The sequence below is a fragment of the Colias philodice genome, chromosome 26, assembly GCF_061535455.1.
Source record: "Colias philodice isolate Cphi_HAF_F1 chromosome 26, ilColPhil1 Martin Lab GWU primary, whole genome shotgun sequence".
Classification (NCBI taxonomy): domain Eukaryota; kingdom Metazoa; phylum Arthropoda; class Insecta; order Lepidoptera; family Pieridae; genus Colias; species Colias philodice.
In genome coordinates, this window is record NC_143111.1 from 6382393 (window position 1) to 6409954 (window position 27562).

General features: G+C 32.6%; 3 protein-coding genes and 1 non-coding gene across 5 annotated transcripts; 2 read left to right on the forward strand and 2 right to left on the reverse strand.

The window, feature by feature from the left end:
* Positions 1–1089: 1089 nt before the first annotated feature.
* LOC149476959 (T-complex protein 11-like protein 1) lies at positions 1090–7897 on the reverse strand. Of its 2 annotated transcripts, XR_016317773.1 has the most exons (10): positions 7471–7897; positions 6896–7084; positions 6454–6574; positions 5579–5785; positions 4803–4953; positions 4139–4302; positions 3166–3341; positions 2472–2638; positions 1362–2012; positions 1090–1319 (listed from the first exon to the last, which is right to left on the reverse strand). XR_016317773.1 is itself a non-coding variant. In XM_089711508.1 (9 exons), the coding sequence occupies exons 1-9, from the start codon at positions 7569–7571 to the stop codon at positions 1816–1818; spliced, it is 1473 nt and encodes a 490-aa protein (XP_089567634.1). In that variant the 5' UTR covers positions 7572–7897; the 3' UTR covers positions 1090–1815. The 2 variants fall into 2 exon arrangements, 1 of the variants encoding a protein (XP_089567634.1); XM_089711508.1 differs by having other exon boundaries at positions 1090–2012.
* Positions 7898–9634: 1737 nt separating this feature from the next.
* TRNAT-AGU (transfer RNA threonine (anticodon AGU)) lies at positions 9635–9708 on the forward strand. Its single transcript has one exon. It is a non-coding gene; the product is annotated as a tRNA-Thr (tRNA).
* A 3108-nt stretch (positions 9709–12816) lies between these two features.
* Positions 12817–14870, reverse strand: LOC149476961 (lewis-type alpha-(1,3)-fucosyltransferase-like). Its single transcript, XM_089711289.1, has 3 exons — positions 14428–14870; positions 13188–13622; positions 12817–13102 (listed from the first exon to the last, which is right to left on the reverse strand). The coding sequence occupies exons 1-3, from the start codon at positions 14868–14870 to the stop codon at positions 12817–12819; spliced, it is 1164 nt and encodes a 387-aa protein (XP_089567415.1).
* A 3289-nt stretch (positions 14871–18159) lies between these two features.
* Positions 18160–21498, forward strand: LOC149476962 (uncharacterized). The gene is made up of 2 exons (XM_089711591.1): positions 18160–18183; positions 20704–21498. The coding sequence occupies exons 1-2, from the start codon at positions 18160–18162 to the stop codon at positions 21340–21342; spliced, it is 663 nt and encodes a 220-aa protein (XP_089567717.1). The 3' UTR covers positions 21343–21498.
* The last annotated feature ends 6064 nt before the right edge of the window (positions 21499–27562 follow it).

The window sequence follows — 27562 nt, forward strand, 5'->3', positions numbered from 1 at the left end:
CCCAACGATTGCAAGTGTTAAAAATAAATGAGGATAAAAATACGTTACGTAATTTTGATTATAAAAAGAGTATAAACATTGTGCCTCCAGTTTTGATCATCATCACTTCGGCTATTGTAATAAACAAACTTGTAAATAGCTTTTATTTATTATGTTTAGCATTTGATTAATAATTTATATAATTTAAAAGAGTCAACTCATAGAAGTATGGATTTAGTTGATTAGATCATTAGAAAATAATAATGGGACATACAGTCCCAAATAAATGCGGAAAAAATAACATAATATTATAATATTATTATTATGTTCTGAAATCCAGTATGAATACCAAATGTAAGAAGTCATTTTATTAAAAAAAACTGTCACCAATAGGCATGACGAAAGATTTTCAAAACCTCTTCCATAATGTGTGTATACGTTTATTAAACAAGAAAAACCCTATATTTCGCTAATATACTTAAATTTAACGAAGATAAAAGCCATTTTTCAAAAAATATTTATTATCTGTGCTAAAACAGCTCACAGGTATCATGGCGTAGGCGTGACGTCACTCTTACGTAAATACGTAATTATCTGTATGCATAGCGAAGTAAAATTAAACAAATATTTAATTATAAAGTGTTATAGAATCTAATTTCAGAGTTTATAAGTGGTGTGCAGTATTGCAATGTGAATCTACATAAAAATAATACCCAAAAAAAGTGTTAGTAATTGTTTAAAGTGAGAAAATAATATGAAATGATTGTATAAATTTGACGCAGAGAAACCCGAACCACATATTCGTGAATTCGCAATTATATTTCTGTTCTGAGTCGATAAAGCATACGTGAAAAAATAGAAAATAAATAAAAATGCGTATTCTCAGCATATTCATAACAACAAAATACACCTGCTGCGAAGTTGTTGTGAGTTGTTTACGTAGACGTGACGTCACGCGTGTTTTAGTCAAAATGGCCGACTGCAGAATTTCAATGTTTTATTTTATTGATAATCTCATTAATCTTAATGTTTTTAATATTTCTAAGTTACTATTTTTAATTTATATATTATACATATTCCCTTAAAAACACTAATTCTAACATTTATGGATACTGTCGTCATGCCTATTATTTATTTATTATTTATTTAAAGCCAATACAATTTGTATGGAATGCATAAACAGTGACTTGATTCACTGTTGAAATATAGTCTTCATAGTTCATACAACTTAAAAAAAAGTTAAAGTAGGACTTATGTAAAAAAGATTTTTCGTTATGAAAATCAACAACAGTAAAGAATACATTCAAACGTGTTTGTGTGTGTGTTTCTTTTAATAATTTCTTTAGGTATTGTATCTATAATGAAATTAAATGTTCATGAACAGGTTCTAGAATTAACATGTTCTAGTTATAAGTAGATATTTTCTAGGCGGCTATATTTCCAATTATCTATTTGATTGTTAACGTTAATATCTTATTATTAGGTGTATAAAAGGTATAAAAAATTTCAGGGCTATAAAAGTATTCTTTTTGCTAAAATTTGTCGTAATATTTTACGTTTCGTTTCCTAAACTTCTGAGTTCTTTATTTAATTTCATTTTTGAATCACATTATATATTGCTAGTTATAAACTAAATACTATGATTGTAAATATTTGAATCTATTGGAGCGCTATAACATTGCATGTAGAAATTCAAAGTCTATTAAATTCTTTACTAAAAAGTAAAAACATGTTTAGTTGTTAGTGGTTACAACAGTAACCAAATATTTAAATAGGTAATACATTAAAAATACATTGCTAGTTAATAAAAAAGGGCCTTTTCGCAGGCATATTTGCTTAATTCTTACACAGTTCTGCAGCGATAATTTCCAAATAATGATTAGTGAACACAGCTTTATTATGCATTACATATCGTAGCAAAGTCCCTGAGACATTAGTTAGTTCTTTAGTGAATGCAGAAAGACCAACTGGAATCTGTCTAGACCCACCCGCACAGACTAGAATTACTTTTAGGAACTCTAAAACCCGTTGACCTGAAAAGAAACAAATATATCATTAGAAATTAAAGACTGCAACGGATTATGACGCGATTTATTCGTTATACATATTATTAACTTGACCTTCGTCTCCTTGTGACTATGAATAAACCGCGTTTAAAATCTGTTAAAGTCAAATTTATAAAAATAATATTATTTTCGTGTAAAATGAAACAAATAAAAACTATATTATTAGTCAAAGGTATGTAATAACATCTAATGTAATTGAAATTAATAATGAATTTAAGAGCTATTACGCACTGTCGACCAGTCGCCGGCGACTCAGTCGCCGGCGACTGTGATTTACTCCTGGACGACTGACGACTAAGTGCGCAAGCCCCTATTTAAACTATAGTAAGTCACAGTCGCCGGCGACTGAGTCGCCAGCGACTGTTCGACAGTGCGTAATAGCTCTTATGAATATACTATAAAGTTGCAAAATAAATGAATACTCACGAACAATCTGCCTAACTCTATGCTCCGGATCTCCCAGAGATATAATTTGAGTGCGAATCAACTCTTTAGTCTCTGACGTAAGAGGATCTTGGCCCATAGTGTCCAATAGTTGCTCCGTCATTAGTATAACTTCTTCCGCGACTGATGGCAACACTGCTTTTAGCTCGCTATAATAACAAACAAATAAAAAATAATATTTTAACTTTTAAATTGGTCTATTGTTTAAAACCAATCTGTATGCAATACCCAATATCTAATAATATTACATATTATATTATTATTATTTAATATCATATGAATGTGTGAAATAAATATGCGAAAATGTTTCTAGAAAAGTAGTATCGAAAGAGAATCTAAAAAACATGCTTATAAAATTATTGTATTGTCACTGATCCTTGACAAATGCACAAACTTTAAATTATCTGTTTGATTAAAATGGGTCAAAAACGAGTCTATTATGCTAAAAAGCGTACTAAAAAAAATTGGTTGTCTGTAAAGTCGGTTTACTGACGATAGTTGAACGTGACAACGTCTTAAGGCAGATTGTGCTTTTTTGTCGCTCGTTCCGCGCTCACGCTTGCACTTCAAGCCTTACGGAACGCCTCAGAGCGAGGTAACGCCGCATGAGTCATGTTTTTTCGTGCGTGCAGCCAGCTCTATCGAATTATAAGACGTTGTCACGTCAAAAACTCACACATCATTAGACGCATTATCCATGATGATATCTATCTTGTCTTTGAGTTGTTGTTTGTATTGCGCGTTCGGATCGTTGCCGCACGACGGGCTGACTAATAGCAGTGAGGCGACGCAAATCAGGCGGTATACTTGCAAGCCCAGTTCTACGAATCGTGGCTTGTCCAGCGAGAGGGTCTGAAAGTTTAATATATGAGATTAATTTTTCTATATTTAGTTTTATAGCTATTAAATGAAAATCCATACTAATATTATAATTGCGAAAGTAACTCTGCCTGTCTGTCTGTTACTCAATCACGTTATAACTACTGAACCAATTTGCATGAAATTTGGTATAGAGATATTTTGATACCCGAGAAAGGACATAGGCTACTTTTTATCCCGGGAAAATGACGCAATCCCGGAAATCCCACAGGAACGGGAACTATGCGGGTTTTTCTTTGATTGCGCGGGTGAAGCCGCGGGCGGAAACCTAGTATGTACTTTATAAATGAGAAATTTATCAATATAAATCACGAGTACCAAACTCGCTCCGGCAAATGACGCGGGTTCGAATACGGTTTCATGATCGAAATTTCTATCCATTGTAAATTTTTTTATAACCATTCTAGAATCGGAAGTAAATTTAACTGTTTGGTTTTGGATTTCTTTTCAGTAATTTCAATTCAATTTTCGCAAGATTCTTTCATAAATCAAATTTAATAAGCTTTTTTTGCTTGCTTTTAAATTAGTACTAAAATTTTCTCCTGTAACCACACTACCCATCGGTGAAAACCGAATGAAAATCGAGACAGACGCAGAGAAGGAATATTTTAAATATGCGTAGGCATAATTGCCGATTAAAACTATGTCATAGTCAAAAATAATGAACAAAGTCGATAAAAAACTGGTTATTATATTAATTTTTGATACATTCAACAACATTCAAAGTGCAAAATATATCAATAACTTATTTATGAATGTCGCAATAATACCTCAGGATAATCCTTAGACTCGTCCCACTCGAGTAGTTCCAAATACGCCTTAGCCAAGGTTTGAGCTGTAACGTTTCTGATGATGTTCTGATCACTGACAGGTAAGCTCAGCCCCGTTTTATCAATGTGCCGTTGTATCCATTCTTTCGTGTGCTGTAGACCATCTGAAATTGTAAATACATATTTATACTTTTTGCATTTTTTTTAAAGTGAAACTTTTATTACATCGTCTCAAACTGTTTGGTCTGTGTAGCGCATGTCGCGTGTATCGCGGCTGCCGAGTAGGTGCTACTACTCGGCAGCCGACCGTCACGCGACATGCGCTACACAAAGCAGTGTTCGGAACCGTTCGAACAGTTTCACTTTTACCGTGGTTTCATAAAACCACACAACATTTTTTATTCTTTAGTGGCTGTATCTTATTTAAAAAAATCTGTGAATGTAATAATATAATAAAATGTTTACATTTTTCATAACAATGAAAAGATGTCAATAAAAAAGTCTATATATTTTTTTTATTTGTATTTATTCCATAGATATTAACCTGTAACACAGTTTTTAACTAACAGGCATTAGTTTCTCGAATTATAATATTATTGATATCATTTTAAATTTTTGAATAGAGATTTATTTATTTATTTAAATATTAAAAAAAATTACTTACCCTCCGAAACTTTAAGCATTTCGTCAAACTTATTCCTTTCATATTGTACACTCTCCTTTTGTACATGAGGTCGAATCATCGCTATAAGTGTGTTGGCTAAGTCTAGCTTCAATACTTCTAAAGTTTCTAGTATTGCACGGAAGATATCAACCTGAAATTACATACTTTTATTATAAGTCAGCTGTTTAAATCTAAAAAAGAACGTGTGTGGCGAGCACATGTGTCAGAAGTGAAACTTATTTGGCAAGATTTAAAGATACCAAAATCGTCGCCTTACCCCATGACGTGACGGCATTGACATGGCGCGACCTTGAAATTATACTCTCAATAAAAATGTATACAAAATCGTTGTGTGCCATTTTTTATAATAAATATTTTACAATAAGTAGGATTGAACAAAGTTCAAAACTTTGATTTAATAATAATTAGCTATGCATTTTAATCAAATGCTTTTTAAAACAATATGTCATAAATTAAGCAAATCAACTTTTGATAATTTTTATACGAATAGAATTAAAATAATTTGATCCTGAGGCGGGATTCGAACACGCGTCCTTTACTCTTTCACCATTCAGTTTTAATCCCGCCTCGTGATATAATTTTTTCCGTTCTATAAAAAATATAATTTATAACGCATTTGTATGCTTTAAAACTAAATATATCAAATCGATTTTTAACCGACTTCAAAAAAAGGAGGAGGTTATCAATTCGGCCGGTATGTTTTTTTCCCGACTATTCTTTAATAACTATTCCATATAAATATAAATATTTCTCACTGTATCAGTCAACTGTGTTATATTCTGTATCATCTCATCCCTCGCTGGTGCCGCGAGTTTGGCCATCAGATCTATCACGAAAGTCGCATACTTCTGGAAGTCGAGGCTGTTATTCTCCGCTTGCTGCTTGATGAAGTCACCGTCTAACACTTCTTCAATCATTTCCTTGATGCGCGTGTGTCTTGGCAACAGTATTGCGAATAGACCCTGAAAATAAAACATAGTAAAATTAAGTGATTCGAATCCTACTAATATTAAAAACGCGAAAGTTTATTTCTCTGCCTGACCAAACATTTTGTGTTCAAAAAGGTTGATAAAAAGTATTGTAAAAAGGTGGCTTGCAAACTATACTTAATAATAGAAAGCTGAAGAGTATGTTTGTTTAAACAGGCTAATCTCAGGATCTACTGGACCGATTTAAAATCTTTTACCACTAGATATGTGCACAAATGCTATTTATTGGTAAAGCTTGGGTGGACCTCTTGTATATATTTTTTTATTATTATTCTAGTGCTGCGATTGCATTATGTTAAATGGCTTTAAAATCTAAAATAAAAGAAATCGTTTAGTTAATTTATTGAATCGGAGTAAAATAGAGGTCATAAGAGTCAACAACATTCCATTTAAGGAGAGGAACCTTTTTTTTGTCATAATAATAAAATCCTAAGTGGTGACTTTGAGTATGTAAATATTCCTTTGTTAAAAATTATCAGTGTAAAACAATATGCAGCTTTCCTTCAGATAGATAAAGACTTTTTTTTTCCCTGTCACTGTTTTGTCCCTGTAAGAACTAAGAATGTAGTAAAATTTAAATTTTATTAAATGTTAACATTTAAATTCTTTGTTTAGTAACAAAGGAGTGAAGAAATAAATACCTGTTTAACATCTTCAAGTAGTATAAGAGCTTGCTTGTATTCTGGTGGATCTGCGTTAAGCTGCTCTCGGAGTATATCAAAATATGCTCTGTGCATCGTTTCCTTCACCAACTTCTGGTAGCTATATTTGACAAAATAAAGTTTCTGTAAGAACTATAAATCATGTCTGTTCATTATTTGATGTCCAGGAATGTAATAGTTTCATATTTTTATGATAGAATATTACTAAAGTTGATACTGCTTATTACATAGGACTATGACTAATCTAAAATACCTTGGTTAACTATTTACACTATAGATATGCTTATGCTATTTCTTTATTGCAATATTATTTGTGAAATATGTAAAAAAAATTAGTTACTTATACTATGTAGTTTATACTATGGTAGAACTATTTCAGAAAACTTTTCTTTTATTTTTACGCAAATATTAAATAAATTACCTATTATCCGGAGGTTCAAAAGGTTCCAGCTTGAAGTCTTGGTCCACAGCTATCTCATGAGCGAGTGCCATGTTTTGCATGCCGTGGGCAGCTTTCATAATGTCCTCCAAAGTGACGAACTTAGGAGGAGAAGCACCAGTTATTGTTGAGCCTCGGACTCGAAATTGGAGGGGTTCACTTGCAAAGTAGCTGTAAATAAAATTATACTTTTGTACAATTTTGTAAAATTATAGTTTTTATCTGAAAATTATTGTGTTTGTTTATTCAAGGTTTTGAGTTTGATGAAATTTAAATAGGGATACCATAATTCATATTTCTAATTTGATCCTTTCAAGGAGAAAAAATTTATAATAAATTTTATAAAATATCTACGAACAGGCATTATAAGATATTAAACGATACCCAATTAAATAAATATTGAACTGTAATAATAAAAGGGAAAATTATTATTACTTGGTTAACTAATCTTATTGTGTGATTAGATTCAACACAAGTCTTTGTTACATATATTATTATGAACAAAGAAAAACCGTTGCATTTATTAATAATATGTAATTACTAAAGTATGACATTACCTTGGTCCAGTGGGTATAGGCCGTGAAGGAATTCGCATATTTTGGTCATTTTTCTCTCCGTCTTGGGAACTCGAACCACTAGCTTTCTCTCGATCGCTCATCTTGAAATCTTTGTCTTAACTGACCGTAAGTTGAACCAGGAACAAAATATAAACCCTTTCAACCCATATAAGGTACGTTACATGAACTCACGACTTCAAAATCTCATATCATCTTGCAACTTAATCACCTTGAGTCATAAGAATACATAACCTAATACACGATTGGTATTGTGATAAAAAAATAAAGTCGCTACACTATCGCTGTAGAGACAATAAAAAGTATTTCAAGGCTATTGTATTTTTATTTACGATTTTTCTAGTTTTTCTCGTTGTTTTCGTTTACTTGTCAATTTTATGCATCTGTCAAAAGTCATAACAGCTGTCTATTGTCTAAAAATGAACGCAAAAAACTAAGTCATAGATGAAAATGTGTCATCTATTTTAAGATTTTAAGCAATGACGAATGTTTAAAGATAGATATTAGATTGTAGGCACACTTTATGCACCGCTAATCGGGATTTACTTGTCCAATTAGGTAATAATTCTCTACGCCGAATATCTGCGTAGTCCCTCTATTGAGTGGAGACGTTAACAAAGAGAAAAAGAAGAGAAGGTAGTAAATAGTAATGTAGTAGTAATGAAAGGAATTTCGCAAACCTTAAGATATTAGTTGTGGAATAAATTTCATAATTTTTAATTTTATCTATAGTGGTATTTTATAGAAAGATATAGCGGTACCTACAAATTCAAATGACAATAATTGACAAGCGTAATCTGAACATTTATAACTACCCTCGTGCGGTCGTGCGGCGTGCCTTACATAAACGAAAATATATTTCTCCGTCAAGAAGACGGAAACAGATTTTCATGATCAAGTTCTTTCCTCATTAAAATCACCTAAGAAAATATTATAGACCAGAATTTAACTTAGTTTAACAATATGCATAATTCAAATGATAAAAAAATATAAAAACAATAAATTTCACAAAGACAATAGTTAGCTGATTATTACAATTTTCATTTCTCATACCTACAAAGATGATTACCAGTCATATTTATCATAACTCCCGTTTCAAAGAATCGTTTAAAGAAATTGGCTAGCCGGAGTCAAGAAGGCAATCTAACTTTTTCACAGACAGAACTAGCAACTAATTTACGTACGTAAACTGAGTGCCGTCGGAGTGGATTACTTGGTACGTATTCCATTTTGAACTGAAAATATTTACAGTCGCCTCCTTTGCAGAGATAATTTATTTTCTCACTGCCGTTCTGTATTGGGGTGAACTACCTACTTCGTAAGTTTTATCGTTTTATATTTGAATTCTGTGATCGTATTGGTATTTTTTTCATCGGTAATCTTGATAAATAAAGGATTGAATATAATGTGATATCGCTTAAAATGCGAATTCCTTATAAATTACTGTTCCTTATTTATGAAAAATATCCTGTAGTAGGTACCTATTCAGGGAGCTTCGCTGGGTAGACCATATCTACTAAATATTGTTTTTTTTTAAAGTTTACCCTAAAATATTATGACATCTTATAACATAATATTAATTAAGACCAAATTACATACATGAACCTTCAGTGGTTCTCGGAAGTCGTAGCTAATGAGGCTCCGGTTGTAGCCATAAAATTATACAGATATTGATAATATGGAAATTGGATGTCTTAGTCTGTTCGTGAGTATTGTTTTTGTTACATCCCGTACGTATAATTAGCATTTCAAGTGCTTGATAAAGCTAATTAATTGATGCTGCTTGCCATCCGATCTTACTAGAATTATAATTTTAGCAATTTTATCGTCCTTCACCGATCTGATAACCAGATGAGACGTATTTTTTATTAAATATTTTTTACAAACAAATATGCTTGCCTATCGAAAAGTGGTCATGGCTAACTTTTATCGATTTTCATACTTTTGATAACCAAATGAAATTTATTTGACTGATAGTTTTTGATACACAGAATATGCCTAGGTATGCTTTTTTTCACCTATTATAGTAGTAATATATTATTATGTCGATACATTTTTTTTTTATAAAATTGAACTTTTTTATATCACAGTGTCGAAATATAATCTATGTTTGATTATCTAATGCATTTTCGTACGGGCACGCATCGGCACCGTGGCTTAGTTGGTTAAAGCGCCTGTCTAGTAAACAGGAGATCGTGAGTTCGAATCTCGCCGGCGCCTATACTTTTGTATTGCATTTTGTTTTTATATTTTTTCATTTGATTTATTACATTTTCTTTTTAGTTGGGTAAGTATAAAATTTTCATAATGAATAATTATAACAAGGTTTTTCCTGTATAAGATTAGTGTGTATAATGTAGTAAAAACTATGAAACCTACCTATGCATTTTTTCGTCGATTTCGCTATTAGCATAGTTTTGTGGGACGAAACACATCAATTTCCAAGACATTGGACACAAAATTATTCATGACCTTGAAATCATTCAAGTTCTTTACCTACTTTATCGAAAGTTTGTATGGATATATGGATGTTTGTTACTCTTTCACGTAAAAACTACTGAATGGATTTGAATGAAACTTTATCACAATATAGCTTATACATCAGAATAACACATAGGATAGGTTTTATCCCGGAAATCCCACGGGAACGGGAACTATGCGAGTTTTTCTTTGAAAACGCGGGCGAAGCCGCGGGTGGAAAGCTAGTTATATCATAATAATATTTAAAAATAACATAATAGGTAGGGTACTCTTAAAAGGAATGAAATCGACATGAAATTAAATATTTATTGCAATTCAACAAAACCATCTGCAACGTAAAAACAAAGAAATATAAACCAATTCGAAATTCAAATTGCTTCAAAAACACGACCAAGCAACTTAAATTAACTCGCAATGGTAACATTATGAAATAATTCTTTCAAAGTTTAGAAAACTGTTAATATTCTCCGCGAATCGCGCAGGGTAATTTTCTGTCTCAACTCTTAACTTTACGAAACTGCGTCTTAGGTAAACAGCCGCCCCCATTAAACATTTTCCCAAGAACCAACCGCGCTTCATAGTTTTAAATTAACATTCTACCGTTTGAAAACATTTTCGTATTTGGAATTCGAAAATGTTATACTTAACTGAAATTTCCTTAGCATTTTATTAAAAAAAAACATTTTGTTTAAAGAATATGGGAAAATAAGTTGGCGGACTTTTCAGTTCTTTGGCAGTATCGTTTGAGCTAACAATACAGAAACAAAGTAGCAAAAGTTTAAGGTAAAAATGTAAAGCGTATATTATATTCCATACAATTTCATCGTTTAAATATCATATTATAAGAACTTAAATCGAATAGAATAAATAAAGTAGTACCTAGGTTTACAACTTAAATCGAATGGACTATAAAGTATTGTACTTCACCAGGGATACGTTATTTCGAGAGATCGTGACAGAGGCAATTACCACAGATTACTAATTCAGAGTTCTATTCTGGAAACCAATAAAAAAGAAAAATGTTGAGTTCTGAGTACTCTTTGTTAAAATAGAAAGTTAGAAACGTACGAACAGCGTTCATTTACAAGTACCTAATACCTGCGATAATATCTGCGATAAACCACTTTTGGCGCTCTTTTTTTCTCGAGATAAACGTTTGATTTTGTCACGATAAAAGTGGTTTATCGCAGATAAAACCAAAACTAAAAGTAATTACACAAAATGCTCTGACAAATATCTTGCAAATGTTTTAATATAATTGTTTATGAAAAAAAAATCATAATAAGTATTACCATGTCAAGTAGAAAACGTAAAAGTGTGAAAATTAGAGCTAACTTGGTGATTTTTTTTTATCGAGTAAATTTTAATATTTTATGTTTTTGATTAAACAGAATCGTTGAACATATCATCTAGTTTGATATATATTTTATTTTTTAGATTTAGTCTTGCATATTACACGTATCATCTAATAGAAGATTGGTTATTTTGCTTTATGCGCCCCCTTAATAACCTCTTTTCATCTATCAAGAGTAAAACTTAATAGTTCGTTGCAAGTACCTACATCCGTTAGTACAATTTAAAAGCCTCTCAACTCTGAGGGCTTATTAAAAATGGAGTGGGATTACGATTGCGAATAGTTTCAACGGCTTTCCGATAGTTGAACCGACTTCGACTTACTGACTTACCGACTTACCGCTAAATAGTTAAGTGTATCGACGCCTTTAGTTCTCAACTTTTGTATAAGCTTGATATTTCCGAACTGTGGATGCTACGATTATCACAATTATATTAGGTATGTTGTAGGTTTTATTTTCCGTAAAATACGAGTGGTACCTACCAACTTCTCAATATATACTTAAAAGATAATGTTCTAGCCAAACTCCAAAGATCATGAATGTCTTGTTTTAAGCGTAGAAAAATAGTAACGCTTTCAATAAATTACTATTCTCATCAATATTTTTATACATTGATAGAAATAAAAAGTTTTAGCCGGCTTGTAATGAAGAAGTAGAACTTAGGTAATTAATCAATTCTGGAACCTCGAAATACTTTCTTCCTAGTAGATTTATTTAATACATGTGAGCGTAATAATTACATAAAACAGGATTTAAAGTTAAATTAACACGGGTCCCGGGGTGTGGACGATATCCAATGAATGCGATGTTTTAACATACATTTTAATCTGTTAAAATAATTTAAAGTTTTAATCCATGTTTGTGGAATGGATGTGATCCGGCCGCTTGTTCGCTCGCTTAATTTATTCTTTTTGTTTTGCTTTTTATACGATAATTGTAATAATATAGTTGACTGCAACTGTTTTTTATAGCTTATGTGAATCAATTAAATGTACTCAGTACTTACATAAAATATCTTAAATGCATGCATTTAATTGAAAATGTAGAGATTTTAATGCAAACAGTCTTATAAAGGAACATAATGGTTATTTTCATTAAAATAAGTACTTAAGAAATCATAATTAATAAGGACGAAGACAGAAAAAAATAAGGGCAAAGTTTATTTTTAGGGTGGGTGTAAATAAAACTATTAAGTGTTAAATTAGTAGTATAAATTTAACATGCATGCGTATTTATTTATAACGTTTGAATAGAACACAGGTTCTAAATTTAACCACATACATTTCTGTTTAACCGTACGATTTTATTTTAGTTATACAGTATTATGTTATTTTAACTATGATTCGTACTATTTTAGATTTAAAAAGATACTAACTTGAAGTAAATCAATTAATGTTATTTTGTTTACACTTTTACATCACGATTTTTACATATAGTTTTACCTAGATACTGTATATTAATAACTTATTTCGTCTACAAACTATTTGATAAACTACAAAACCAATTTGCTAGAAACCGCACAATGCGCTTGATATTTCGGATTCCACCATTTTCTGAAGCTGCTATACGAATACTGCTGGATCAACCGTGCTGGGTTGTTCATCAGCTCACAAAGCGCACACCCATCCAACCCTGAGGATTTGCTGATGATGTAGTGGTTCTTCCACCTGAAGAAGTCGTAGTATAGCTCCCTATTTCTTATTACGTTGTACATGGCTTCCGCAATTTGAGAGGAAGTTTTTTTGTAGGTATCGATGTAGGAGCCGGGTGGTAGGTATCTAGAAATATATTTAATTGATAAAATTAAAGGAAAACAGATGAGTTTATAGAACTAACATTTATGGGAAAATTATTATTTAATACCTGACATAATTAGCTCCACCATACACAATCGGCACAGCGTTATTATTATACGCATAAAGCACTATATCCGTGATATAATCCGGCGATAAAGAATCCTCAAGAGCTAGATAGAAATAGTACGTCTTCTTGACTCTCCAGAAGCATCCGTGCATAGTTTTTCTCTTACATTGTTTGACACTACACGCTCCAAACACGTCAACTGTAAAATTAAATCTGCTTAATTCCTTCTGCAGTTCTTTCACTAATATTTCCCGTTTGCTCCTACTGTGGCACTCGTCAAGGAATATGACAGCGGCTTTAGATTTTGTCTGTAATTGGGATTTTAGTTTCGCATCGATGGGTTTCATGTTGGTGTTCCAGTGAAAATGGCTGCCCAGTTCTTCGTATTGCAAATTGTGAACTGTTATGAATTTGTACGGTATCGTTGAGTCGTATCTGGAAATATATTTTTGTTCCAACAATTTTGTATCTTTATAGCTCTATATTTTATACTAGCTGTGCCCCGCGGTTTCACCCGCATCGCTCAGCTCCTGTTGGTTTTAGGGTGATGATATATTATATTCTACAACCTTCCTCGATAAATGGGCTATCTAACACCGAAATATTTTTTCAAATCGGACCAGTAGTTCCTGAGATTAGCGCGAGCCTTAGATATTAAACAAACAAACTCTTCAGCTTTATAATATTTGTATAGATAACTAGCGGTCCGCCCCGGCTTCGCCCGTGGTACATATTTACGTTTTCTCTACATAAAAACCATCCTCGTACTTCAAGGAATATAATAAAAAAAGAATTATCGAAATCGGTTCAGCCGTTCTCAAGTTATGCTCTTACCAACACATTTTGCGATTCATTTTTATATATAAGATTATAGATAGCATACATTGCACTATATAAGATGTAAAGCTATATGGATACGTATTACGTAATAGGTACAGTAACTGTGCACTTTATGTTATACTGTACTGACTGTATAATATTTTGTTTCGATCGCTACGCGTAGCTGACATGGATATTGTGTATTATGGTATATAAATTTATCATTTATTTTATAGAATTTAAGAATAGGTACCTGATATGTTCTTAAACCTACATGCGTGGTAGTGGTATGAAAATGGAGTGATTAAATGCTAAATTAATAAACCAACTCAGTCTACCTACTCTTCTTAAAAACTGAATTAGCAGCTACTCTGAAACATCTATTCTAATATTGATAAAAATAAATATAAGTAAAACTCACTTATATGTCCACGTCCAGTTAAAAAAGTTATCATAGATCGAATCACAAACAGGGTAATTATGTGCGGAACTATTTGCCACAAAAACATATTTTTGATTATTACTTCTGATATATGGCAACACTTGTGTGTTCTGGCTCACATCTTGCAAATTAAAAAGTATTAAATCAAAATATCTCAAATCACCAAAGAGGCTTTTGTTTTTCGTTAAATAGCAGTTGAAGTAATTGCATTTTCGTTTGATAAAATATGATTGTCCATTGCTTTCCAAATCTTGAATATCAGTCCAAATTAATATGTGTTTCATATCGGGTACAAAACGAGTTATTTCATTAATTTTTGGTAATTTGCGTGATGTTTGTTTTGTTATTATGTATGCGAAGGCCGTGAGTAGAATTAGATGCGAAATGATTTTAAAATACCTTTGATTTCTAAGTAAATTCATCTTCACATTTTATCTTATTTTTTACTTTCAAATAGAATGAGTGATTCAATACGGTCGTAATTAGGAACGAGTACACTTATAAGTCTGATAAGATAATGGCGCTAAGATGGCAAGCTACACGTAAGCTTGTATTTACAAACATGTATAATGTTCCAGATTCTCGGAGAAACACAATTAGTTACTACGTCAAATCCTGTGTCGTTATTTCTGCTACAAATTCAATTATTTATATATCTTGGTCAACTGTATCATGACGACAGGAAACCCACACGTGTATTCTCCGTACGATAAATATATTTATCGGTCATTGATTTATCATTTGAATGTATATTTTTTGTTAAAATCGATAATTTAGGTTCAGCGTATGTTTTTAAAATTATAGACTGGATTGAATTAGTTAGCATTCACTTACATGAATTCGTTGTTACTAACATAGGTACTATTCGTTCTCATAAACATACATTTTGTTTATTTTATATTAACGATGTTAATGTTTTAAATTACTGTAAGGAATTGAATCGTTTGGTATTTTACACATAAGTTAACTTTTTATTAACCATACAAAATTATGTACCTAATAAATGGCGCGAGAAAATTTGATTTCATTTGTCACGGGAAACTGACATTTTTTTCAAAATGGCGTCGCACATGGCATTGTGCACATGATGTGGGTCCCGGACGGACGGTCCCGTACAAAATTGTACAAGTTTTTTGAATGGACGATTGCCGTTGTTACAGAAATCATTTTGATGGGCGCTTTTCAAATTGTATTTTTGTCGCGATTGTGATGTGGATAACGAGGGACCGGGCGTTTATTGCTACGCGTTTTTTTGGGGAATTGTTTTGTAATGAATTGTAAATGTGGGTTTTTATATTTGCTTTATAAATATTAGGAAACGCTGATATAAAATCTTGTTCTGTAATATACTTAATTTGTAAATTTTAAATATAAAATATAGTTAAAATGAATAAACAATGCTAAACAAGAATAAATACTGAGAGATTTCAAACAGACTAATTAACGACGTATTTAAAAGCATCTAAGTTTAATTTTACGAGTTTCAATGAGTTATAAGGGAGATTAGTAACTGAAAGCGAAAGTCAACCACGTACACAATCTCAAAATGGAATTGAAGAAAAAGTCATTCCAATGCCGTGTAAATAAAAAACATTTTCGTATGCAGTGCGAGGGAATGTTTCAGAATTAATACGACGCTGCTTCAGTATTCAGTGGACGACGGTGATTTTCCAATGAGCGAGCTGCTGCGAATGCAAACGCGATGTCTTCACTGTACCCTTGGAGGACTTATTCTGGGAATTAACGAGATTTTTTGGATGTTTTGTTGACTTTGGGAACTTGGGAATTGTTTGGTTTAGACTTTAGAGCATTAGTTTAGTGTTTTTGTAATGTAATGTAAATTGTAACAATGCGCGGGTTTTAACGATTGACTCATTTTTTTATATATTGCAAGTCGGAAAACTTTTTATTACATTTTATTTTATTACGTTTAAATGTAGATAAGTATATATTATATAACTTAAGTGTAAACTACTAATACAGTTTCATACACATGTTTACCTACACAGATCATCATATAAACTAAAAACATTCAAACCCATCGCAATTGTAGCAGCTCGTAGAAGTTATCGTCATTCATCAAGACATTTTCTTAACGTAGCAAACTAAGGTTGCATATAATAGATGCTACAAATCTACAATACGCTTCTTTATTAAAGTATTTATCCACCAATTCTGTCGTACAATTACAATATAATACTATACTAGTACTATGTATTACTAAAATTCCTAGCATCATAAACTCATCTCCCAGAATAACACTCCCGCCTAGGTAGCGGAGTCGTCTTGCTAATGAGATTCTTTGGCTCGCGGTTTGCATTTAAGATCAGATTCGCGCACATTGTACCACTGAACTCCTTCCCTAGTAATGAGATTCGTTTAGTTCGCGAATTCGAAAATAATCCGTTTATCAGATAAACTGGGTTCGCGCGAATGTTTTTGGTTACTTTTCTGAGGATTTATCTTTGATGTTTAGATACAAAACAAAGTATTATGTGCACAGATAATTAAGAATTAAACTGAACACAGCTTTAGCGTCATTAGAATGGTTAATAATATTATCTGTACAAGTATTAATTGGAGTAACAACTATAATTATCCGTAATTAGAAACATTTTAATTTTAACAAAGATAATTCTATAAAGATCTTTTAAATTCTCTTCTTATAAATATGTTTGTTATAATGGGAAATAGATGTCATTTTAATAGAATAAGTCACTTCCTAGTTCCTACATAGAATTTCTAACAAATAATTCAATATTAACAAAACTGTAGAAATGTCCTTCAATATTATTTCATAGTGCTCCATACAAGTGTACCATTTAAAATATGAGTCGCATAAAAGGAAAATAAATTGTAAGGCAAAGACGTTACAATATCACAAAATGTTAGAAGTATGCAAAAAATCCTTTTATTGAAACTAGCGAGGTTGTTATCCATTATGTATTAGGCATGGAGTAGCGTCTCCATTGTTACAGGAAATTGTTTATAGAAAAAATAAAAAAGTCTTTATCTACATTGTTTTGAATTTTCTATATGAAATACGTAATGAATTTTGTTTGAAATAAATTAATTTAAAGCACGTTGTGAGTTTATTAACACTTTTATAGTTATTACTTATGTGTATTGTTATTTCTGTGAGCCTGAATACCTATTTATACTGTAAAAATATAACGTACGTAGTAGTCAATTTCTTCATAATAATTATTTGAAAGAAAGAAAGAAAAAACATTTAATCATTTAATATTTAGTAGTACCTAGAGGCTAGATGCCAGAAATTCATTTATATAATAATTATTTTAATGTTCCACACATGTAGACATGTTTTGTTATTTATTATCATTCAAATAAAATAGCAAATAAAGCATGAACAAATTGCCAAAAGTATTACAAGTGATGCACCCAGGTCACAAGTGTCTGTACGTAAAATGTCGTGTCGCCTCTCACAACGAACACGTGCAGCAATAATGTGAACATATCTGCAATTTTCAGTTTTTGCCCGTCTACCTTGTCCCCGGGGGCCCACTGTCTATGACACATGCGTGGGCCGGAATTCGGAATGGTCCCCTTGAATACATTAGCTCATCCCATATGAAATGTCGCCTTTTTGTCATCGTACGTGCGATGTGATAGTTTTTATGTTTACATGCTTATAAGGATGAGGTCCTCGATGATTGAGTTGACTTATTCCATATTCGTTTCGGTTGAATAATGGATGATTATGTGAAATTCCATGTGAGTTTGGGGCAGATGATTTTAAAATGATATTTTGTTGAAGACAAGTATTTTTCTGTCTCTAAGAAAAAAATATCAAATCACGCAAGGGCGGACATACAATAAAAAAATACAATCGTAATGTTACCTAGAGGCTTAAAATAACAGAACGTCTAATAAGCCAGGCAATAATCAAAATAAAAAAATTAAACTTGAACGAATTTTCTATAGACGCAGTAAACAACAATTCACTTCGAAAGCTTTGTACGGCTCTATTTGCCTACATCAAGATTATTAGTCCGGGATACATCGCCCATTTTTGCAAGTGATTACTATCAAGCTAATTTTTCGTGAGTAGCTTTATTTTGATGAGATGCCCAATAATTTCATGTACAAAACTCTCGATTGTGGTAGCTACCAGAGGAAACAAGGATAAAATATTTTGATTTGATGGTTCTCAAATATTAATTACTAACTGAATGTTTTTTTTTGTTCAATCTCAAGATAATTATGTAAATTATTCGAAAAAATATTTGTCCTACAAAATCTATGGTTTGATCAAAGAGTCCCCCTTTCCAATGTGTATCGATAACGAAGTCATCATAAATGATTACTAACCAGCTGATTTTTTTATTTTCACTTATTTAATACTTATATAATTCAACAGACATATTGTCCTACAAATTGCGTAATAAATATTTGAGAACCATCAAAGCAAAATTTTTTATCCTTGTTACCTCTGTTGGCTACCACAATCGAGAGTTTCGTACATGAAATTATTGGGCATCTCATCAAAATAAAGCTACTCACGAAAAATTAGCTTGATAGTAATCACTTGCAAAAATGGGCGATGTATCCCGGACTATATCAAAAAGAACCAAAATATCATAACATAAGCTGAGCTATTCAAAATTAATATTAGCTACGAAATGTGACATATACCGACACATATACAATACCTGTCCGCGCTTTGTCGGCGAAATATGCAATTTCGCGGCGGCAGCTATTCGCGTTATTTCTACTTATATTACAGTTATTGAATGTTATAATTTCCTCACATAGTTCCCGTAACCAACTATTTAAACTGTATCGTAATTGATTTACGTAGCGGTTGTCTAAAGTTTGATGCTCGGAGTGCTGTTATCGAAGATTTTAATGGCGCATACTCGCGGCTGGTGGAAGATTGAAAAGTTTGTATGTTTGTTTTTAGTTATACATATATACTATTTGAAAGGAATCATGTTAATGTAGTGACAGGATTTTTTATTACTATTCTGGGATTTACAGATATTAAAATGTATTAACAACTAGCGGTCCGCCCCGGCTTCGCCCGTGGTACATGTTTACGTTTTCTCTACATAAGAACCATCCTCGTACTTCAAGGAATATAATAAAAAAAGAATTATCGAAATCGGTTCAGCCGTTCTCGAGTTATGCGCTTACCAACACATTTTGCGATTCATTTTTATATATAAGATTATGCCGTTGATTATATTAAACCTTTGCAGGCTTTTAACGATTTTTTTTACTAATATAATATGATACCTATTGAGTATTGTGTGATATCAAATTAAAACTTTTAGACTCTATGTACATGTGAAAGCTAGGTACTTTAATTTATTATTATTATGTAGGTAACTAATCATTTAATAATAAATAGTAAGTATTATGTTAATTTATCATAGTATATACGTTTACAATATGAAAATAAAAATCGTTTTGTCTCTTGTACCTTCTCTTGATTAATTATAAGAAATAGGTGCTTACCTATTATGATAATCCATTTAAATAATCGTCTCTTTTACAAATATCAAATTAAATTTAAGCAAATACAAAACACGTAAAGCATTCCCTTTAATTAGTTGGAACAAGCAGACCCAATTGGTAAGCACGGCTGGCTTTACAAATTTAGCTGTTACCAATTATTATACTGTATATAATGAATGTGTGGAAATCTGCAAATGGGATAATGAAATAACTATTAATCGTATTTTGTGTTTGCAATGGTGTTAATGGTTTAATGGGATTGTAGTTAAGGAATATTTTGCAGAGGTTTTTGGTGTTTGTATTAATACTGCTTAAGGAGACTTTATATTATTTTTTTTTACTTGGGATACATGTTTCTAACAAGTAAAAGATCACATAGACAGGAGTTTCCATATTTACTTGGTTTTTAAAATTACTAATTTACTGAAACTGTGTCCATTATACAACGGTAAACAGAACTAAACAACAGCGCAACAAAAACACAATCAATAGCGAATCACATATTACTGTCGACACGGCGTGACCATCCATCACTCGAGAACTAACTTGTCAGATTGGAGGGCGATCACTCAGCTCCTCCATTAAGCTGAGACTATTCTTCAATCGGGAACCGTGCTCATTGTTGGTTGCGACACGATTGTACGCACTGTTGTTCTCGTGTTGAAGTTGAAGAAACGGCAGACAATTTTTTGATATTGCGTTTTATTGCATTCAATTTTTTGAAGAATAGAAAAACTTCTCAGACACCTATTATCTGAATTCACGTAAAATAAGCATAACACACTAAAATCGACGCCGCCGGCCGTCGACCACGTCACGCCGCGCCCCGCCCGACCCGCGCCTCCCCCGGAGAGCCCGCCACGTGTAGCCAACCCGACACCGGCTGGTTACGCGGCCGCTGCCGCCAAGCCTCCCGTAAAGCGGCAAGATATCACCCGAGATGGAGATCCCGTTAAGCACAGGGACTCCCCGCGCCGTGCGACACCCTTGTCGAGCGCGAATAGTCATCCACTCGATGAGGAAGGCTTTACAAAGGTAGAGAAAAGGAAGAAGAAAAAGAAGCCCTCCTCCAACAAGTGCGGTACCGCCCCGACCGGTAACAACCACCTGCTGCGGCCCGCCATACCGACGACGCAGCTGTACGTGTCCCGCCTGCACCACTCTACCCAAGCTTCTGATGTAGTGGAGTATGTGCGGGTGAAGACCAAGTTTATCGTGAGGGTCCAGCGCCTGGAGCCGCGCAACAATTTGAATTTTAATTCATTTGTTGTGCGTGTACCGAGCGAGCAGCTGTCGACCTTCATGAGCGAGGAGTTCTGGCCCCGTGGTGTTGTGTTCCGGCGGTTTCGCGGGCGGCTTCGCAACACCCAGCCAAAGCCCGTTCAGCGCAATATGACACCGCCAGTGCCGTGAATTGTGTATAGTGTAGTGCTTAATATATTCTTAGTTTTGTATTAATTTAGTTTAGTTTTAAATTATTATATGTATGTTAGTCTGTAAGGTATTTATAATATGGGTCTGTACAATTTATTGTCTGTTACCTGAAATAAATAAATAAATAAAATAAATAAATAAAAATAAATAAAATTAACTACCATATTTATTTATACAAAAATTTGTATTAAGAGACCAGAAGACACCTCATATCAAGTTAATTTTGTCTACCTACCATTTATGTTATGATATATGTACACTATTACATTTGATCCATTAGATCGTATGTCTAAACGTTGTAAGCTTATTGAAAGTTGCAGCCCATATATAAAGCACCATTAACACACAGGCATACAAAACGACAAAGTACAAGCGTCGTACATCACTGGAAGCGGGATACAAAAATAGACGATACGACAATTAATCACGTACGGACAATGGAGACGCGCCTCGCAGATGAAGATGGATCGTGGCAACCGTGGTCACCCGGCCGAGGTTGTATGTACAAGCCTTTGTTTTTCACTTTATTTATACTCATGATAGTAGAGTGTATAGTTTTATACTCAGTGTAGTGTTATACTCAAGATATTCGTAGTAATGTTTAAAGTGCAAATTTTTGGAAAAGCTCAAGTGATTTCAGAATTGAATGCACGTTATCTTCTACTTTTTACTGATTTTTATTACATACTTTTTTTTACGAAAGTGTTCAATTTTTGTTTAAAATAAAATATTTGCAAAGTTTTTACTGTCGTAAATCTATTGATGTGATTTATATTTAAACTAGAGGTCCGCCCCGGCTTCGCCTGTGGTACATATTTCACAATAAAAGGTAGCCTATGTCCTTTCTCGGGTATCAAAATATCTCCATACCAAATTTCATGCAAATTGGTTCAGTAGTTTAGGCGTGATTGAGTAACAGACAGACAGACAGAGTTACTTTCGCATTTATAATATTAGTATGGATTATATGAAAGTCCTTGCAAAAGTTTCAGTATTAGTTTTACTTATTATGGTTCAATTTTCAGTCTCACATATAATTTTGTACACATATCGTTTTTCATGTATGGCCAACGTTTAAGAGCACACGAGTCGTAAACAAAGTACAGTATGAAACTCAAAATGTCCGCACAAAGTATCTCGACATTAGGTATGCCAGTACAGTAATGGCCGCAATTTTTCCTCATAAAACATAAATTCCTCTTACAACTTTGAGTGATCTTTCTAAGGTTGTACGTTATTTTACGGCGAAACTTTGGATATAGCCGTGCACCAATTTGGCCATCGTAATGCCCATACACAGTATAGTACTGTGATGAAGTGTCTTATATTATGTCTTATATTTATGTTTCAGAGGAAATACTCGTATGTTAGAAACTTTTCATCTATATATAGTAGGGAATCAGAAAACGTTCACATAACGCTTTGTATTACCTACTGTTTCTTCATGTTTTTCAAAATGAAAAATCTTTCAAAATATGTACGCAAATAAAAACATGCACAAGTTATATATATACAAAAATATAGTTTAATAGTTTCGTAGCTGTTGCTTGCTACGACTCCTACAAGCCCTACGCTACATCTACATGTAGTACGAGAAAGATATCATGCTTGATTTACAGAAGATAAAAATTGAATAATATAAATATTAAACACACATATTGCAGAAAAGAGTTACCTATGCCATAAATATTTTCTTTTCTTATATCAATATTTTTAACATTCTTCGCTTCACTTTTATTCCCTTTGAACTAAAACCACAGAATATACCTATAATAGTACTACGTTAAAACCACAAAATAAAAGTTTAAAATATTGACTTCTCCACTACAAAATATCAAAAATAATTTTCAAACCATATTTTGCAACTAAAATATCAGCAAAAATATTGTTGGTAGCGGAGTCTGAACGTAAAGTATCAGTTCTAGTGGGTACTTATTAAGGCTTGGATGGGCTCTTCATAACTCCTGATTTGGTTCCCGTAATGGGGTTTGTTCGATGTTTCGATACACGACGCTCTTAACTGCGCTGGCCGACGATGCTCTGATGAAATTACTTGCGGACGAGCACTAAATAGGCTCCATGGACCATAGACTATAACGTTATAAGTTTGTAAATGGAACGAGTTTGCGCGGGAATTTGCTTTCGAACTTTTTATCGCTTCCAGGCATATATTAGGTTATGTACGTGTTTATTGCTTATATAATAAATTCGCCTTACATTTAAATATTGTACGCTACATAAGTATTATTGTAATAGATTGACGTAATACAATTACAAGTAAGTTTCAAAAATACAACTGTCCTATTCATTCTATGGTTTTATGTGATGTCATTATTCAGATGTAATGTACTTAATTCGTAGAATAACATAGCACGCTTTACGTAAAGATACTCACTCTATCTCAAAATTAGTTACTAAACACAATCGAGAATTACAGCATACTAACTACTAAGCTCTGTTTATCTTCCTGTAAAATAGTGCAATTTAAAATGGAGATAAAAACAATTCAGGCAACGGGACGCGAAGAACAGAGGGCGTCATTGCGACGGCATATCAATAAGCTGATTATACAGTGATTTGCATCGGGAGGGACTGGATTTACATGTCAAAACGTTAACTTCAGACATGGCCTGTTTACAAGCGAAACTACGTCCTTTTGTTTTATGTATGCCGATTGTTCCGGATCTGGCGATTATCTCTGATTGTTGGAGTTTTAATTTGGTTTTAATTTCATTCTGGTTGTTAACAAGCTCAGAAGACTTGACTTGGTGAATTATTTACGTCTACGTTAATCATTTACGAAATGCAAGAATATTCTAGCATTTAGATTTTAGAAGTTGAAAACAAATTGATATAATATCTTAAGCATGAATCCTGTATTACAATTCTATTTTAGACAGACGATTAAAATTAATTCAATTTTTAAAAAGGCGGAACAATATAAATAAGATTGTTTTGCAGGATTTTTCCGGATGATGAGCATAATTTTAAAAAGTTTACAAGTGGTGTTTAAATATAAATGCTATAAAAATAATAAAACAAAAATATTATAATACTTCGAATAGTCAAACAGTAGCGGGTCAAACGTTTACCGAATGCTGATCGAGGTAACTTTAACGTCTCTTTATAAAATAAAACGTTTAAAATTTCCACCAAGTTTCACAGAGGATTCCAGTTTGTAACTTCAACACTGCGGAGGCTTAGCGGGACTGAGCGAACTTTATTCAATAGGTTTAGAGACTATTAGATGTTAATGTGTGTTTCATAATGCTATACGTATACTGTATAGCTGTTTAAAACATGTTAACGCGCGAAAGTTTATGCTGTACAGTGTAGGCAATATACAAATTATATTATACACTAGCTTCCGCCCGCGACTCCACACGCGCGGAAAAATTAAGATTTATTTATTTCTACGTATTTTTCCGGGATAAAAAGTATCCTATTTTATGCCCAGGATAATAAGGTATAATTATACCAAGTTTCATCGAAATCGAACCGTTAGTTTTTACGTGATGCCTTCACATACAGACAGACAGACAGACAAAAATTTTTTTAATCACATATTTGGGTTTGGTATCGATCCAGTAACACCCCCTGCTATTTATTTTTTCAATATTTTCAATGTACAGAATTGACCCTTCTACAGATTTATTATATATACATATTATATATAGATATAGATTAGTGGTAAATGTAAGAAATATGTAATGACGATTCAAAAGTGCTTCTAGAAGAAGTCTAATTTAATAAATAAATTGAGTTTGAGTTTGAATTTCCCTTTCCTCTATTTCTATTATCCCTTTTGGTATGGTGATTAAAAAAACGTAGACTATTTCTATTTATCCATAAAACTATATCTAAATTAAATACAACCAGTTTTACGGCGTTTTATAGTTCATCAATGATATAATAATAAGTTCTAAGGAATGAGTAGAAAGAGCATACTTCTTGTTTTAGGAATTTCAATAAAAAAATAACATAGCAAATAATTGCATTTAAAATTGTTACCGCAAAACCTTCTATTATCAAATAGACACGAAATGATCAGTTATATCGGAAGCCCCAACCGTATTATGCACTCAATATTCTGTAACGAATTCTCCAAATATTTTTCGCTGCATTGTAAGCGACTTTCCCTGCTAAGCATTCTGTCTGTTACGCCTGTGACACTATCGAAGCTTGCAATGTATTTGTCAATTTTATTGGGACCGACTTTGGCTTTATGTTTAATGTTCATATTGCTTTTGCTCTTCTTTTATGATAGTTAAAAATTGTGAAGACTTTGGGAAACTTTAACGCTTATGACAAAATAATAGTAGTAGGTAGCACATCTTTTTACCCGACTGATTAAAAATGTGTGATCACTTTGTGTAGTTAATTATTATAAAATATTTTAAAGGTTCTTTTTATTAAGATGTATGAAATATTTATCATTGAGTTCAATTTTAGGAAAACGTCTTATACAAATAATAATAAGGGAGAGAAACGAAAATGAGTAAAAATCAAATAGTACCTACCTAAAATTCTAAATGTAGAAAGGTGTCTTAAACGTAGGTATATTTTAAGAACGAACTAATCCACTCAGGAACTACATAACCCATAGCATACACGAGTAATTCAATAGTTTCATGCATTCGAGAGGCGATTATAATAATTCAACAGAACACTATCTGTCTGCAGAGCCATTAAGCTAACTTAAGTGATATGAACTAGTGACGAATGTACGTCAACCACGGATGTATGGATTAATGTTAGGAGCCATTGATTTCATTGTTTATCTGTGTATGTGACGTAAGATATTAGGGACGTAGAATAGGTAAAGAAAATTAGCAATTGGAGATGTAAAAAGGGATTTAATATGTGATTTTTGAATAGGCTGTGGAGTAAGTGTCGATTGTAAAATGAAAAGCGTATGAAACTAAAATAAACATCTCATGAGAAGTTATTTTTCATATTATACAACACAATGTTTTAGACACAATATGTAACCAAGAAAAATTGGTAATAGCGTATCAATATAGAATTACTTGAGTTGACACACAGACTCCAAAGTACTTTACTAGATATAAAAAAATTGATAGAAATATTACTCATTCCTTCAGGAATCATGTCTCTTAATTATTTCCCAAGCCCAGTCGAAAATGATATACCATATTATGTACGATTAATCTATTACAAAGTTGGCACCGCACGAGAAACTACGAATGTACGGCAAACCTAATTAACCACAGAATCTATCGATCCGCAAGAAACTTTTAGGCACAAAAGAAACTAAACAAATAGAGCCGATAGGGGTCAACTATAAACTTTCTGCGTATTTATCTAACGAACAAGGGATATGGGATGTGGTCCGTGGTATCTTTTAGGTCACTTCATTATATTGACTTTAAAACCTTTGTTATTCGATTGTTAAATGGTATTGTAAAATACAATATTTCTTGTTATGTAAATTTTTAAAGAATAAAAAAAAATCGAACACGAGACGGGATTCATACCCGCGTCTTAAGGAATATAAAAATTTGATCACGAGTTGGGATCGAACCGCGTTTTCATACGTTCAAACATGCGTTTTCTGCCATTCCGTGACGACGCCTGACCAACTCGGCCATCCGTGATCCCGATATTTATAAAGCATTTCAGTGCTATAAAACCAAAATATCAAATTCAATATTTCAATTTATCGTGATTAGGTAGGTGATGAACTGCAAAGGTGGCTGCAGTGACCATAGCAACGGGGTCAATGTTGACTTCGCTTTCTTTACATATGCGCAGCCGCCACTGTATTTTTTTTCTCCAGTACCAGAGTATAAAAATATTACACACATTTGAAAAGAAAGTACTTAGATATATTCCATACTAGCTTTCCGCCCGCGGCTTCGCCCGCGTTTTCAGAGAAAAACCCGTTCCTACGGGATTTCCGGGATAAAACCTATCCTATGTCCTTTCTCGGGTATCAAAATATATCTATACCAAATTTCATGCAAATTGGTTCAGTAGTTCAGGCGTGATTGAGTAACAGATAGACAGACAGAGTTACTTTCGCATTTATAATATTATATAGTATATGGATATCAAATGCTTCTAGTTCCATTACATCAGCTCTGAAAAAAATAGCACTTTATACATGATTTAAAAAATAAACCTGGCCCTCACGTGATTTATAAGGGAATATATATACAATTTGCTATTCACATTA